Raw genomic sequence first — 18,398 nt, forward strand, 5'->3', positions numbered from 1 at the left:
ATGTCTCAAGCTTTCTGTGAGCTGTGTTTCAACTTTTGTGCTCGGATTGCACTTCATGGCAGCCACATTCGCAGTAGTTATTCTTGGAAATGGCACTGGAAAGTAGGCAGAAACCTCTTCTGCTTATGACAGATGATAGTTGCTTCCTGTGCCATAGTGTATTGTATTGTGCACACGGAAGTCAAAGTAGCTTCTACGCTTTTTTTTGCATTCCAAAAAGAATACCGTTTCATGCCCAAGTCCCACTCGTTGTAGTTTCATGGAAGCGGGCAGGAACGTTCTTTTTTTCGACCTGACCAAGGACCGCTCTAACAGTTCAGGAAGTTGTGCGGCTCTCATCATCGCCCTATAGCATCAAGTTTAGTGACACGTACCTACTAATAACGCAGAATGATGCCGCACTACATGCCAGATGGGATGAGCTGTGAGTCGCTGGAAAAGAAAAGAAACTAAACAGGGGCTTACTATGTGTGTATCCATTATAGTTGACAAGGACAGGAATGATGGTGATGATTCCTCACCGGATCGGCCGGATTCATTCCGTAGCTTGTCACAGCAGCCAACGATTGTAGCCGTGTTCACTCTGTCGGTTAGCTGACGGGCGCGGCTCAGGGGGAAGGGCGGTATGTTTGAGGTTACGGTTTTGATAACATGACCGACTTTGTTGGAGTTTAGTTTGGCTGGGCTCGAAATGAAAAATGATTTTTTCTTCTTTCTTTCTATCATTGTGTTCAGAAACGGGGAGAATGCAATTATTTTTTCTTGCAGCAGCTATTTTCTTCTTTTATTAATAGTATACTAATGTTGAAAGTTGATGATAGAGTGGTTCGGTAGGAAGATAATAGCGATGCAGGGAATACTAATAATAGTTGATTAAATTTTTCTCTTGGCCGTTCGTTGCATAATTTTATTTTGTGAGAAAACATCTCATAATATTCTCATCTGTCAAATTTTCTTGCTATCGTTTCTACTTCCATTTGTTCCAAGATAATATATACAACACACAGATTTATCATTTTCTTAAACATTTCATTGCTTAGTCTGCTTGAGATGTGCGCGAAGTTCTTCTGTGTAAGTTTCGGCAAACCGTTAAAAATTATCGTTCAAATTAAAATTTAAATCCAACCAAATTTCTGATTTTCGTGTTGTATTTCCTGTTTAAATGTCCAAAATAATTTGACTAAGACAATACTGTTACCGTTGTAAGTAATTTGTGTAAAATGTGACTTATGGGTTAGTGTTATTATTGTCAAAATTTGCAGCTTTGCCCTGAAGATGAAGGCAGAGGACCTTCGAAACGTAGCTATTAGACGAAATATAGTTATTGTCGTATGAAATCCGTGACAAAAACGCCATCTATTCAAAACCATAAAAAAAGTGGTTTTCCTTCCTAACATCCATTTTTTAAGAAACACCCTGAAAGTGAAAGTAATTCAAACATTATAAAGGATCAATACACCCAGGTTTTTTTCACGCGTTTTTTGCGCGGTCTTTTTACGAGGTTTTTTTACGCGGATTTTCCAATTAACGCGGTTTTTACGCGGATTTTCCAATTAACGCGGTTTTTTTACGCGGATTTTCCAATTAACGCGGTTTTTGCAAAAATATTCCTTTTGAATGCAAAAGACTTAGACTTTTTTCTGAAAAAAAATTCTAAGTCCTTTTAAATGCAAAGCACTTAGAAGAATTTTGGCAGTTTTTATTTTGCGCGGATTTCGCAATTAACACGGTTTTTGCAAAGAAGTCCTTTTGAATGCAAAAGACTTAGAAGATTTTCGGAAAGATGAAGAGACGGGTCTGGAAAACTCCTTATGGCCCGCACCCCAACAATATGGGTATTTTCCGAATGGTCTTGAAGAGCAGGTTCCAGAAATTGATTTTTGACGCCGTTTTGAAATCAAAAATGGTGACTTCCGGTTTAGCGAAATTCGCTATAACCCAATTAATATGGGTATTTTCGGAATGGTATTGACAAGTAGGTGCTAGAATTTATGTTTGACGCCATTTTGAAATCCAAGATTGCGACATCCGGTTTAGCGGGAATTCCCTACGACCCATGCAATATGGGTATTGTCGGAATGGTCTTGAAGAGTAGGTACCAGAAATTTATGTTTGGCGCCATTTTGAAATCCAAGGTGTCGACTTCCGGTTTAGCGAAATTCGCTATAACCCTATCAATATGGGTATTTTCGGAATGGTCTTGACGAGTAGTAGACAAAGATCGATGTTTGACGCCATTTTGAATTCCAAGATGGCGACTTCCGGGGTTCACTATACAGTAATGTTTCGATTATATCACGGTCGGTCTGTATTTCAGCGTGATATATTTGAAGCGTGATATATTCAAAACAAAACAAAAGATTACATTCAAGCATTAATCCATGTATTTCAATAAACAAAAAGTAATAAAAAGTTAAAGTTAGTCAAAAAAAAAAAATTATAGTAGGTAATGAGCCTATTTTTGCCATGTTTCTATTTTAATACTACCCATTTGAAGCCGTTGGTTAGAGCAGCGTTCGCCATCTTTGTTCAATGCATTGGGTCAAATGTTATGGCACCAGCGGATAACTTTTCTCCACACAGCTTCACTTTTCGTATCCCGTATCGTTTCTTAAAATTGTTGAACCACTCAAATCTATACTTCAAGGAATCTGGCACGTTAAGATGTATTCGAAGAGACTACGATTCAGTTCTCGTTGATGTTGTCCTTTCAAAAGAAAAGGTTTCACATCCATTTAAGAGAAAATGCCATATCTCAACATACCTACCATATCTTTCCTTTTTTGTTTTTCTCATCATTGTGTTAGATTTTCCTGCGGATAACTAACAATTAAGCGAATAAAAACGAAGTCGTTTTTAACCCGCTACACCAGACGGCTTCTTAAGGACACGGCAATTAAGTTACGAAGAATTTAAAACAAAAACTACTACTGAACTACTGTTTCTACTACCTAGACCTCTTAAAAGATTTCAGATTCATTCTTTAAGATAAAAGAAAAAAAAGTTCCACTTTTTGACCGACCCCATCATATATAAACCCTTAACGAAATAGTCCGAAGCCCAATAATAGGCTCATTACCCTACATGTAAATAAGCAAATTAATTGTAAAAATATATTAAAAGTATCAGGACATATTATGTGGCTTAATTAGATCACAACGTAGTGTGCCTTGTCTGTTTTTCAAAAAGCGTGATATAATCGAGACAAAATCGTGATATAATCGAGGGTGATATAAACGAGTATTGATATGAACGCATAGTGATATAATCGAAACATTACTGGCAACCAGTCAATATGAGTGTTTTTGGAATGATCTTAACGAGCAGATTCCAAAAATTGATTTTTGACGCCATTGTTAAATCCAAGATGGTGATTTCCGATTTCGCGAAATTCGCTATTGGTTCAATATTGGTATTTTTGGAAGTTGAAGTTGTAGTACAAATAGTTTTAATTAAACAGTCGAATTTACTTAAATTTAAGCAATATGTTTAATTTGAATAAATTCTTTCTTCTCTCTCTTCCATTCTCACCGTACTTTCCTGGATGAGCACATAAAAATATTTTGCATTTTGCGGGTTTATGATCAGATCTTATATTTGAGGGTGATTTAGACGATTGCCCAAATTTTTCATGCGAGAATTTCGGTAAACCGGAAGTCGCCATCTAGAATTTTAAAATGACGCCAACCGTTTGTCTGCTACTCGTCAAAACCATTCCGAAAATACTCATGTTGATTGAGTTGCAGAGAATCTCGCTGAGCCGGAAGTCATTTGGGATTTGAAAATGGCACCAAAAATCAATTTTCATGGAAAACCTTGCGGGGAAGGTGCAGATTTATTTATTTATAGCACCTACTCGTCAAGACCATTCCGAAAATACCCACATTGATTGGGTTACAGCAAATTTCGCTAAACCGGAATTCGCCATATTAGATTTCAAAATGGCGTCAAAGATAAATTTCTGGCACCTACTCTTCAAGACCAATCCGAAAATACCCATATTGATTGGGTTATAACGAATTTCGCTAAACCGGAAGTCGCCATTTTTTATTTTAAAATGGCGTCAAAAATCAATATCTGGCACCTACTCTTAAAGACCATTCGGAAAATATCCATATTGATTGAGTTATAGCGAATTTCGCTAAACCGGAAGTCGCCATCTTTGATTTCAAAATGGCGTCAAAAATCAATTTCTGGCACCTACTCTACAATACCATTCCGAAAATAGCCATATTGTTGGGGTGTGGGCCATAAGGAGTCTTCCAGACCCGTCTCTTCCATCTTTCCGAAAATATTCTAAGTCATTTGCATTCAAAAGGACTTAGAAATTAACGCGGTTTTTTGTACGCGGATTTTCCAATTAACGCGTTTTTTACGCGGTACGTATCCCCCGCGTAAAAAAAATCTGGGTGTACTTGAAATACCAAGTTGTTAGTATATCTGTTGCAGTTTTAATTGTTTTTTACTAACATCCTTTAGATTATTTTTAGAATTCTTGAAGACTAACATTTTCTTCTAATGTATCAAAACATTTGCTTCTATTATTAACAAGCTTTAAGTACTAATAATTTCAAAAATTGATTTTTTGAAATCATTTTTGTGAAATTAAAAAAAAAAAACTATTGTTATCGACATTTTGTGCTCATTTCTACGAATCATAACTTTAAATATTGTTGCAAAAGAATTAACTGTCGTTTACCCCGATCAGAAATATAAGTATTCCAAGCACCCATTTTTAGTGAAAAAATACCCATAACTTTTCAACTATAATAGTTAGATATGTGATGCGTTAAAAAAATTCACTTTAAAACAATCATTAGTTATGGAATTTGTGTTTCGACTTCGTCTCATTAGAATCCGACACTAACTTACTGACAGAACTTAGCTAGCACTGGATAGATGTTAGCTCCAAAAACGAAAACACTATTTGTGTTTCTGAGTGATGTCCCGCAGGAAAACGAGTTTTAATAAGCCTGATGAAAATTAATGAAATCAAAACTTGGTTCGGCTTTGCAAACCAATGCAATATGTACTATGTTATATTTTTCTTTAGTGGCGAAAAATTTAGCTAAATTTTTTTTTCCTCCAAGGAGAAAATTATTTAAGGGGTGGGGGAGGGGTGGTGGGTTAAGGGTTTCAGCGTGAAAAAAACACTTGTTTTGAGATTTTTTTGGAAATCTGGGTGAAGCGAATTGATCAAAAATGTTGTACATTATAATGTATCATTTCAATAACGTTCTGCATTTTTTATGCAAAAATATCGACGAAGCTTTTTGTAGAACGTCTCTGAAAAAAAGATTAGCGGTGTTAACTGCATTTCAAAAACTACTTAAGGGATTTTTTCAAGCTTTGCATACACATTCTATGTAAAAAATGCCTAACCTAATCAGAATTTGTGTGGTACTGATTTATCTTAAGGGTAAGCGATTTAACCCAAACAAAATGAAATTATTTTTCGATGAACCACATGGATAAACATTTATGTTTCATGTTCAATATGAAGTAATCGTCCTTAATATTTTTGAGCCACCCTAATCAGTAATAAAGGTTTTTTTCTGATAATTTTTGATATCCAAAACGATTCACTGCACGGAAATAATTATATCAAATTTCTATCAACAATTTGAACAAAATAAATATTTTTGAGCCAGTCTAATGAAAAGTAGACGTTGGTTGGCTAAGCTATATTATTATGCAACATGAGGCCACACTATGTCGCCCTTCACAGAACTTCTATCCGTTACCTCCCCACAGGGGCCAACCGGGGTACAGGCCACCTTATGCCATTTTTGCTCAATCTCGGGAATGGATCGGATTCAATTCTCAACCGCTGTCAGTTTACTCACTTCGACAGGTTGACGGATTGTCTCAGTTTCGTTTCGTGCGGCAGTGACATTAGTGAGACCTGTTGTCGTGTGCAGACAGGGAAGGGAAACAAACGCCGCGCGTGAATCTGCTGGTGTTTCCGTCATGCAGAGTGAATCTTACGGAGGAATTTCACGAAGATCCGTCCGAAAATCTTTAAAATCGTGACCGACCATCTTAGATTCCAATGAAACTTTACACGTTTCACCGTCATGCAAGACTAAATATTTTCCACAGATAATAAGATTATTTTGACTCAAGAGCAACTTTTCAAAAGGACGTAAACGTTTCTACGTGTATGAATTTCAAATTTTTTTTGTTCGATTACTGTATTTTATACAGCAAAACTATCTGAGAACGATTTACAGCGAATGAATACTTCTGTCTGAAAAAAATATACACTGAAAAAAATGTGTCATTTTTCAAAAAAATAAAAATTTATGATAAAAATTTAAATTGCGAAAAAACCCATTTTTTTAAATTTTATATTTTGTTACCGAAAACCTAAAGAGAAAAGAAACATTTTGAATGTGATTGCATGATGGAGAAAAAATCGGTAAAAAAGTTTTCCTAACAATAACTTCGTACATGTTTTTAAATTTCATACTAATAGACATACAAAATTGTAATTCTATTACAGAATATAATTCTAAGCACCATTTAAAATCAAAATGCATTTAACAAAAATCTTACAAAATGCGATAGTTTTCGAGATATTTAAAATTTTGCTCCTTCAAAAACAATTAATTCGTGTAATTATGCTCTTTTTAAAAGTTATTCGCGTTAACCCATCAAAAAATGTCAAAAATTTAATATTTATCGTTTTAAAGACGTAAAAGCAACTTTTTTAGTGTATTTGGATCCTGGAGAAGCTTTCAATAAAAAAGTTTTCCTAAAAACAACTTTTGACATTTTTTTATAATTCTTACTATTTGCAGTCAAAAATACAATTTTCTTTTTGAATATGATTCTAAACGCCATTTTAAATCGAAATGCTCTTAACAAAAAATTTCTAAAATGTAGTAGTTCTCGAGATATTTTAACTTTTGTTTTAACAACACAATTATTTTGTTTTTTTACGACCTTTTCATAAGTTAGTCGACTTTCTCCATCAACAATAGGTTTTTCAAAAGGCCCGTAAACTTTCCTGCAACTTTCTCTTTGACATCAAGGCGATATTGTGAAACATTTTAAAGTTACATGAAAACAACCAACATATGATTCAGCTATATAGTTTAATCAACAGACCCTATGGTTGAAATATATTTTGGTTGCTTTCATGTAACTTTCAAATGGTTTACAATATCGCCTTGATGTCAAAGAGAAAGTTGCACGAAAGTTTACGGGCCTTTTGAAAAACATATTATTGTTGATGGAGAAACGCGACTAACTTATGAAAAGGTCGTAATAAAACAAAATAATTGCGTTGTTAAAACAATAGTTAAAATATCTCGAGAACTACTACATTTTTGAAATTTTGTTAAGAGCATTTCGATTTAAAATGGCGTTTAGAATCATATTCAAAAAGAAAATTGTATTTTTGGCTGCAAATAGTGAAAATTATAAAAAAAATTCAAAAGTTGTTGTTAGGAAAACTTTTTTATTGAAAGCTTCTCCATGATCCAAATACACTAAAAAGGTTGCTTTTACGTCTTTAAAACGATAAACATTAAATTTTTGACATTTTTTGATGGGGTAACGCGAATAACTTTTAAAAAGAGCATAATTACACGAATTAATTGTTTTTGAAGTAGCAAAATTTCAAATATCTCGAAAACTATCGCATTTTGGAAGATTTTTGTTAAATGTATTTTGATTTTAAATGGTGCTTAGAATTATATTCTGCAATAAAATTACAGTTTTGTATGTCAATTAGTATGCAATTTAAAAACATGTACGAAGTTATTTTTAGAAAAACTTTTTTACCGATTGTTTCTCCATCATGCAATCACAATCAAAATGTTTCTTTTCTCTTTAGATTTTTGGTAACAAAATATAAAAAATTAAAAAAAATGGGTTTTTTCGTAATTTAAATTTTTATCATAAATTTTTGTTTTTTTGAAAAATGACACAACATTTTTTTCAGTGTATATTTCTTTCGGACAGAAGTATTCATTCCCTGTAACTTGTTCTCAGATAGTTTTTCTGTATAAAATACAGTAATCGAACAAAAAAATTTTTGAAATTCATACACGTAGAAACGTTTAGGCCCTTTTGAAAAATTACTCTTGTATCAAAATATTCCAATTGCCAGAGAATATCATGGAGATTCATACAGCGAACACACCTGCAAAGTTTCGTTCGAATCGACGATGGTCATATTTTGCGGTCGGCCGGTTTCTCATGGAATCCCTCGGTACAATTAATGGTTATTTTGGGCAGCTCAAAATTATTTCCTGGTTTTCTTGTGTAGGTTAGGTTTGATTGATATGTCTCTTCTTTTGCCAGTTTTCCTTCCGTTCAAATATATGGTCGTGGCCGACAATGACGATTCTCATGTTATTTGGTGTCATCTGAGAAATTCCACGAAGATTTGCGGACTATTTTCGATTCCAAAGAAACTTTACACGTTTCACCAGCCTGGGAGACTTTACATTTTCTACAGTCCATGAGATCATTTGGACTCAAGAACCAGTTTTTAAAGGTTTGTCAATTATCGTATTTTACACAGCAAAATAAATAATAACTTCCTCGCAAAAAATACATTGAAAAAAAAAAACTGCGACAATTTTACAAAAATTTATGTTAAAAAATGAAATCACAAGAATAATCTTTTTTAAACATTTTATTTTTTTTTTCAATTCAAAAACCTAAAGAGAAAGGTAACATTTCAAATGTAATTGCATAATAGAGCATTGCAAAAATTTTTTTTTTTGAATTTTCGAAGGCTCCCCCCTCTCATATTGTGACAAACGTCAAAGTAAGCTCAGATGCCAAATTTCATATCATTTGGACAATTCTAGACCCCCGCCCACTTCGCTTGAAATTTTTGAAATTGGTGCTATGGGAAAATGTGGAGGAAAAATATATTAAATGCTATAACTTTTGAAGTAACAATCAGAAAATTACAATTTATACCTCTTTTAAAAGGAAATAACCTTAGTATTGGAATGGAGATGTTCCTGTTTCTATAAAAATACGGGAAAGTGGGGTACTGGGTCATCTTGACCCCAAAATCCCCTATTTTTCGAATTGTTCTGCTCCGTTGTGCAAACCATACATATTTTGCAGTTTTTATTAATGTGAAAAATCTCAGAAATCGAACGAAATCTTTTTGACGTTTGCCCAAATACGAGAAGTTGGGGTTATTGAGCTTTTGGTCAATCATATTAAATTATATCATTTTCTCGTGCATATATCTCTATTATTCTTAATTCAATTTTCATAAATTTTACCTTGTTAAACGTGGAAAATATAGTCTCGATTTCACATTTTTATCATAAAATCGCTCATATTAACTCCATTTAACAACAAAATTCTTATTTAATTTACTATTTATAGTGAAAAATGTGCTTAGGAATCACATGAGAAAAGTTTCATACCTGGAAAAATAGGTGAAGTTGAGGTATTAGGACATTTAATGAAAAAAAATGGTTTATAGAGTAAATGTAAAAAAATTTGATGTTTTTGATTTTTAACGCAAACGAATCAATTTTTGTTGTATTTCTAAGAATTTTCCGCGTTCAACAAGGTATAATTTATTAAAATTGAATGAAGAACAATAGAGATATATGCACGAGAAAATGATAAAATTTAATATAAATGACAAAAGGCCCTATAACCCCAACTTCTCGTATTCGAACAAAGGTGTAAAAGGTTCCGTTAGATTTCTGAGATTTTTTCACATTAGAAAAACTGCAAAATATTTATGCATTGCACCACGGAGCAGAAAAATTTAAAAAAAGGGGATTTTGGGGCCAAAATGACCCAATACCCATTTTTCCGTATTTTTCTAGGAACAGGAATGTCTTCATTCCAATACTAACGTTATTTCCTTTAAAAAGAAGTATAAATTGTAATTTTCTGATTGCTACTTCAAAAGTTATAGCATTTAATATATTTTTCCTTCACATTTTCCCATAGCACCAATTTCAAAAATTTCAAGCGAAGTGGGCGGGGGTCTAAAATTGTCTAAATGAAGCGAAATTTGGCATCTGAGCTTACTTTGACATTTGTCGTAATATGAGAGGGGGGAGCCTTTGAGAATTCAAAAAAAAAAATTGCGATGCCCTATTGCATAATCTGTAAACAAGTTTTTTTGAAGTAGAATACTTCTAACGTTTCAATGTGGGGGCCCGTCTCAAAATATCGACTGTGGCAGTCGCGTCAGATTTTGAACGTTAATAACTTCAATCATACTTAATAGAATGATTTGAGGTTTAAGGCAATTTTATTGAAAATATGTTCCGCAATGTAGTATTAAAATTTGGAGTATGTATAACATGCATTAATACCGAAAATACAGTGTTTTAAAAAATCTTTCAAAAGCTGCCGAAAATGATGAAAATTTTCAGCTCATCTCGGCCAGAGCCGTCAATATGGTGCACCAACCGAACGCTTAAATGATGAAAAGTTTTAAGTATAGGTCCGCTACAGATTTGTTTCTATCAACATTCGTATTTGGTTGCTTGGCGCGAACGGATGGCTGTGCAATACCAAGAAATATTTGTGAGCTGCACACGACTGGTGGATGAATCAGTTTGTGTTGAAACGTGCTACTAGCAGAAGCCATCATTTTATTTTCTGATGGATGTAAGATAGCATACACACACGAAAAAAAACCGATTTCAAATCATCTGACTGAAGCTCGTTCCTGATTGGTTACCGCTAATTTCATGAACCAAACCGCAAATCAGGTCAGACAGAATTTCAGTCGGTTTCAGCAAGTCCACTTGTCAGATAATTGACGTTGGAAAACAAATCGGCCACTTCAGTTGCCAAACACTTAGAAACGATCGAAGCGTTTTTCCGTCAATGTCACTTTTCTGATTCAAATTTTTGTAGGTATTTTCTTGCTTCCTTCCAATTGGTCAGTTTATTTGGTTTATCGTACATTTTTCGGATATTATTATAGAAAATAACTAACCCGATAAAAGGGAAGCTATTTTCCAAAGCACGAAATGGAAATTTTATTTGTAATTCTTCTGAGAACGATTTTGTGGTCCTAATAAGGACCATTTGTTGTGATTATATCGCCGTTTCCTTACAAAAAGATGGGAAAATAATGTCAACGACATTACCGAAATGAAGTAGCATACATTTTAAGCTATTAATACGAATGCTGCAATTTTTACTAGTTTCAGAAAAGTTTTATTAAAATAAGTTATTTCGGTGTTTCTAATGGAAATAGCGAAATAACGGTACAAGTATATCCGATTCTCTGCTGTTGCCAAATGAATTGTTTCACTCTCATTAAGTGCTATTTTCACGGTTACCATATGAGGATAAATATGTTCGAATATGTTAGGTTTCGATGTACGTGTACCACATTTCGGTATTTCCATTAGAAATAACGAAATAGCTGGTTTTAATACAATCTATCAGAAGATAGTCAAAATTGTAGCATTCGTATTAACAAACTAAAGTGTATTCTACTTCACTCCGGTTACGTCTCTGACATTACCCACCCATCTTTTTAATTCTAACTTTAAACATGTTTTTAAATTTTATGCAAATTGGCAGACAAAACTTTGATTTCAATATAGAATGCGATTCTGAATGTCATATCAAATCAAAATGCGTTTCCACAAATCCTTCCAAAATGCGATGATTTACGAGATATTTGGAATTTTATTTCATCAAAATAAATTATTTCGCGAAATTATGCCCTTTTTATAAGTAATTCGCGTTCCTCCATCACGAACTATCAACAAACAAATGTTTATCGTTTTGATCATGAACACATAAAATTTCCTGTAGTATCGAACAATATTTTTTGAAAAATTCTGCAAGCAAAATTTTCTACGCCGTTTTTAAAAAATTGCATCTGTTTCAAAATGTGCTAATTGTCAGCGGAAATCATGGAGATTCATAAACCGAACACAACCGCAAAGTTTTGGTCGAATCGGCGATGGTCATATTTTATTGTCGGCCACATTATCATGGAATCTCTCATCTGATCTGCTACGATTCTATCTTATCTTCTCGCCCAAAGTATAAGCAAACAAAACGCTGCGCTATGCACAACAGTGAAGCAAGCACCCGCTTTGTTCGTTATTCAGTGCACAAACAGTATTGCAAATACAAATTATTGCAACTGGTAGTTTTTACTTCGATTAAGGAAGATTCCACCTTATTCGCTTTTTCTTTCGGATTAGAAAAAACCTCTAACCGGGGTGTGGAATCGAACTCAAGTTACCTGCGTACAAGACAATCGATTTTCCAACTACACTGTGCACTCCCCTAATACTACTAGTATTGTTTCGTTACCCCCGGCTACACCGTGAAATGAGTCAGCCAGAGAGAAGAAAAGTGCCAGTACTATGGGATAACACAATTTCGATTGACTTTGAAAACTCGTGTTAGACTCACAGTTCAAGAGGTGGACCAAAAAAAAACCGCGTAAAATGGAGTTTAATCTCACGGAAGTAACCTACCTTCAGCTACACCACGTTAGAAACTATGGTTTGATTATGTTCTAGAAATGTAGCCTAGGAAAAGAACTTCGTTCCGAAGAACAACGTGCAATACGACGTCGAATACAATAATATCAGAACCAAAATCCCAATGTATATCAACAATGATATGGTGAATGTTCGTATACAAGACCTAGCACTGCGCACTAAAACGGATAACATAAAATGAATTATGTCGCAATGAATATTCCTAAGGGAGAGGTATGGAATGGAACGAACAGCAAATGTTCCAGTATTGTGCTCCAGCCGTCCACTGGTTACCCCAGCTGCTGCAGGATTTTGGTACGCCGTACAAACTCCTCGACGATTCCATGCAACGAAGCTGTAGTCTCTTGTTTTGTCCATTGGATTTCCAGCAACGCCGGTAGATGTCGTTTTCTTCAGGAGATACTCGTTTGTATACCTTCCGACCAATGCCTGCCAAGCTAATGAATGTGGCAAAGGTGGCACTGATCGCGAACGACTCGATTATCTGAGTGGCTGAGGCCCGTTACCGCTAACTTGAGGTAGCGGAACTTCTGGAGCTCCGGGACATCGTGATTCAAATGGATCAACGCTAGGAAAGTGTCTACTCTGGGAAATCTGCGTTGAATTCAGGCAAAGTGACCGCGGGAGTTTGAGACTAATCTTTTTTTTAAAGAATTGCCCTTCAAAGGCAGAGCGAGTTCAGGGTAATACATTAGTTCGTTTTTACTATGAGTTCAAAGACTGCGTGGATGTACACAAGGTCCTCCGAATCACGTCCAGAGTTTCGGTCCGAAGTACCACCCCGAGCCTGTCCCTTTCCTTCTGTTATGCCGCTAGAGATATTCCCGCTCTTCTGAGTGAAGAAAGAAGCACCGTATGTCACAACACGGAAGACGCTTACACCGGCGATGTAGAGGAATACGGATGCAGCGCTTAGATATTCTGGGAGTAACAAGGAGCAGTATCCTAGGATGGAAATGAATACCACTTGAAGAAGTACGTACCTTTTCCAAGGCTTAATGCGTCTAGTTAATTTTTATCAGCCAAAAGGAATCAATACTCTTTCCACCGACGATCAGATGCTATAGCCGCGCAGATGAGGCGATGTAGCTGACGGTTCATGTGCACCGCCAGTACGGAAAGAAATGCGGCAACAAATGTTAATGGAGATGCAGAACTGTTGCCTTGGAATTACACTTTGCTCATTGGCACTGTGATGTGAAGAAGAGCTGACTTACTCGGCTTTAATGCATAAAGGCCTTGCTGGTTGAACCAAGAACACTGCCTTGGTAGTCCGATGCAGATGACCAAGCGGATAAACGGAACATTCAACAACCCACTAGAATATGCAAATGTAAACAGGGTTATAAGATTGCTTTTATGCACACGAAGTTTCATATAAGCTAACAATCGCATTCATGAACACGAAGTTTCATATTAGCTAGCACGCGCGACATACAAATGCCCACCCATTCAAACACAGTACCATACAAACGCTCGAGTCCTTCGCGATCATCCACGCATACCTATGTCGGCGATCTCGCAAACGTGAAAAGGCCCTGGTGATTAAGTGGACTTTTTAGCATTAATAAATTTATAAACGCGGTCTCAAGTGCGATCATATAAACGCTCGTTTCCACGCGATCAAGAAATCTCCACGTTCCCATATTTAAAAGCGTACACTCAACATCACAATCAGAATCACGGCCCGTTGCAATTGACCTTATGCAGTGCTTTAGTGGGTTAATTTTCTCGTCTCGTCTGCAATTGTAAGGAGTGATTCAGGGACAGGAGCCCTTGCGAGAGTCAAGCTTCACAGCTTGAGTTGTGCTACCCGAATAAAAAATCAAATGATTTAGGACTGGTGGTATCCAATGGAGAAAAACGATCGGAAATGGTGAGTGAAGCTAAGCAATCATGTGAAAAAAATTCCCCCCAGAGGCGAGACTCGAACTCGCAACCTTTGAGACTCCGGTCCAATGCACTAACCCTTATGCTATCCCTGGGTATGGTGACATCCCAGAAAGAGCATATGATTATCCCATTGGCGACGGTGATCGTACCCTGCCTGCAAAGCGAGGAATCAGCTCTGTCACCCACCGAAGTACGATGGGTGATGAACTAAAAAATTAGACATCAGACGATTATAAAAACCCGGGCCTTGGTATCTAGCGGGGAAATTAAATAGATCAAATGTGTTGGGGTGATCAGCTGCCGTTGTGTGTGATTCCTCGCTTTGCAGGCAGGGTACGATCACCGTCGCCAATGGGATAATCATATGTTCTTTCTGGGATGTCACCATACCCAGGGATAGCATAAGGGTTAGTGCATTGGGCCGGAGTCTCAAAGGTTGCGAGTTCGAGTCTCGCCTCTGGGGGGAATTTTTTTCAGATGATTGCTTAGCTTCACTCACCATTTCCGATCGTTTTTCTCCGTTGGATACCACCAGTCCTAAATAAGGTATTGGCACTTAAGCCAAAAGACCAAAAAAATTGAATTAATAGATCAAATGATTAATTATGTTCTTTTTTTCGTTTTTTTCCAGGTGAGTTATGAGGAATGGAATATAATATTGTAGTATGTAAGTACAAATTAGTTATTTTAGTTAACTTAAGTTGCCCTTACTCTAATGGCATTTTTGTTTTTGACAGTGCACTACATCGATGTAGCCGATGCTACACTCGTTCAAACTAGGGTGTAATTAGTCTCTTTTTGGCACTACACCCGTATAGTGCCAAGAAAAATCGAAAACGCTGCAAGAAGAGCTTACGCTGATTAGCTATCGCCATATTTAGGTTATGTGTATTTGGAAAATTTTACAATTTATACGATGATGAAACCTACTAAAAGTCTGATTTTAAAATAACTTCGAGATGTCGGTCTTTTCTTTTTATCTGGAAACATGCTTGTTTTAAACAGCACCTCTAGTGATCGTTTCTGTTATAAGAATTTTTGAACAACACACTCAACGTAAAGATAGCATTATTTTTTAAACACTGAACTATAATAAATCTATGAACAAAGGTAAACTTGATACTATACCGCCTTTGTGCTACATTCGGTTACGGAGCTTAACCTTTCATATCGATTACGTTAGCCATGGATTTTAATCGTATGGAAGGTGCAATGCAGAATGCTCTGAAAATTGTTTTGTTAAGCTGTAACTGTTGAATCAGTATGGTATTACGCGTATGATGAAACTGGATAATGTGAACCTCAGTTTCATGAGCGGTCTAATTTTTCAATCCCGGATATCTACAACTTAGCATAGCACAGGGACAAAATTAATGGAAGATTTCTATAGCGCACTGTTCGTGTATTTAAGGCGGATGAGTAAATGTAGAAATCAAATGGAAAATATTTTGTATCTTTTAGTGACCGTTGTCTTCAGTGGATGGAAGCAGACGAACCAATTTTGTTTGATTGTTTCTAAATGAATTTAACTACTTGGCCACGCCCATGTAGGTCAATTCTGGGATGGGAAGGAATGTTAGTTCAACACTTGAGACTATTATGACAGAGGAATGTTCTGCAGCATCCACAAGTGTCGCAGGATAGGATTGGTGTTATTAGGTAGGGAAATGAATCAGGATATTTCTTGGTGGATATTGTGATTTAGCTAAGTACTCAAGCGATTTGTCTTTTCATTTTAGTTTTCAGGTGTGCAACCTCCAGTAGAAATATGAATGCCGTTCGAATAGGCATTTTAATAAATATTCTTCCGCGGGGCGTTACATAAAAGGACAAAGCCGCGTGGAATATAATACAGGTATCTATTTATCTATAGACAATATGATCTTAGTAATATGTACGAAAGTCGCTATCAATTTCCAAGAATTGGAAACGAGCAATTTGAACTCCTAATTGCCGACCATCGGGAGTATTGCTTCTTATTAACACTTCAATGGTTGTCACAACCACATACGGCACTCCTTTCCGTCGAGGATGAACAAGCCCTATCTCTTCAACAATCTCTGACCAGATTCACGGGGCAACGTTACGAAACGGGCCTACTATGGCGTTCATGCAATTCGCGACTGCCGGACAGCCAGGCGATGGCTCTGCATCGGTTCCAATGCCTGGAGAAACGTATGCTCAAGGACAAAGCACTCGCTAAAACTCTGACTCAAAAAGTAGCTGATCACTTGAGCAAAAGCTATATTCGGAAGTTGACGGAGAATGAGCTGCAGCAGTCGTACCAGCGTACGTGGTATCTTCCAGTGTTCCCAGTCACGAACCCGAACAAACCCGGGAAGGTGAGAATGGTGTGGGACGCAGCAGCCAAGGTACACGGAATCTCTCTAAATTCGACACTGCTCAAGGGACCCGACCTACTGTCCTCGCTATACACCGTGTTGATCCGCTTTCGTGAGAGCCCCATTGCCTTGACAGGTGACATCAGGGAGATGTTTCACCAGGTGATGATTCGGGAACCGGACCAGCAGTGCCAACGCTTTTACTGGAGGGATGAGAATGGACAGCCCATGGTCTACGTGATGAGAGTTATGACCTTATGTTGCTCACCGAGCTGTGCCCAGTATGTGATGAACCTGAATGCAGATCGCTTTGCACAGACATATCCAGCAGCCACAGAAGTAATAAAAAAACAGCATTACGTAGACGACATGTTAGTGAGCGTCGACACTAAAGAAAAGGCGATCAAGCTTGCACAGGACGTAGCATTCGTGCATTCGCAAGGCGGATTTGAAATCCGCAATTGGACCAGCAATTCTCAAGGCGTCTTGAAGGCCCTGCAGATGATCAACAGCACCGACAAGAACTTGGATCTTTCGCCAGAAATTGCCACGGAAAAGGTGCTTGGCATGTGGTGGCGTACCGAGGCGGATGTTTTTACCTTCAAAGTCGGTTGGGATCGCTACGACCGTGACCTATTAGAAGGTCATCGCTGGCCAACGAAGCGAGAAGTACTGAGAGTTCTGATGACGATATTGGAGTCGTCCGATGCTCTCTCGTCGCCGCCAAAACTAGAGTCGCGCCATTGAGATACCATATGATCCCGAGATTGGAGTGTGAATCTGCAGTAATCGGCGTAAGGCTCGCCCGGTCAGTCGTCGATTCATTGTCCTTTCCGGTAGACAAACTCTTTTATCACACGGATTCCAGGGACGTAATCTGTTGGTTGGACTCCGATCATCGCCGATATTCATCCTTCATCGCATCTCGGGTGAGCGAGATTTTGGAAGCCACAGAGGTGCACCAATGGCGTTGGGTTCCGACTAAACTTAATGTTGCAGATGATGCTACAAAATGGGAGAAGTCTCCAGATATGACTCCTAGTTCGAGATGGTACAACGGCACCGACTTCCTCCGGTTGCCAGAAGAAACATGATCGCATCAATTGGGGAGAGAAAGCAAAACCGACACCGAACTTCGTCCGAGCCTGCTAGCTCACTTCACAAAGCCAGATAGTGCAATAAATGTCTTCAGTTGGAAGCGAATGGTTAACGTTGCTGTTGCTGTTCATCGCTTCCCTGCGAACTGCCATTTGAAGAGCCGAAAGATGCCCATCATGTGTGGACCTGCTACTTCGGATGAACTGCTGGTCGCCGAACGCTACGTGATGCGCCAAGCTCAACGAGAAGCCTACCCAGATGAAGTAGCCATCCTTCTTAAATCCAAGCCGTCTGTTCCAAAATCCAGCCCCCTGTACAAGTTTCACCCTGGATAGATGACCATGGGCTATTAAGAATGCGAGGAAGGATCAGTGCCTGCGCATTAGCTACTGAAGACGCCAAGAACCCAATCATTCTACCCCGTGACCATCACACTACTAAACTCATAATTATACACTACCATAGAAAATATCACCATCAAAACCACGAGACCGTTCTGAACGAACTGCGTCAAAAATTTTGTATTCCCCGACTACGCAATGCCTATGCAAATGTGCGCAAAGATTGCCAGCGTTGC

At 37.3% G+C, this 18,398-nt stretch overlaps 1 protein-coding gene across 3 annotated transcripts in view; it reads left to right on the forward strand.

The window, feature by feature from the left end:
- Positions 1-18,398, forward strand: part of LOC131693204 (uncharacterized) — a 422,811-nt gene that overhangs the window by 160,852 nt on the left and 243,561 nt on the right. The window contains exon 3 of one of the 3 annotated variants that reach the window (XM_058980853.1): positions 15,013-15,033. The exons of the other annotated variants lie outside the window; for them this stretch is intronic. Coding sequence (XP_058836836.1) covers positions 15,013-15,023 — 11 coding nt within the window. The 3' untranslated portion in view covers positions 15,024-15,033. Of the gene's footprint in view, positions 1-15,012; positions 15,034-18,398 lie in introns of those variants that run through there. 3 annotated transcript variants of the gene reach the window in all.

This window comes from Topomyia yanbarensis, chromosome 3 (assembly GCF_030247195.1).
Source record: "Topomyia yanbarensis strain Yona2022 chromosome 3, ASM3024719v1, whole genome shotgun sequence".
Classification (NCBI taxonomy): domain Eukaryota; kingdom Metazoa; phylum Arthropoda; class Insecta; order Diptera; family Culicidae; genus Topomyia; species Topomyia yanbarensis.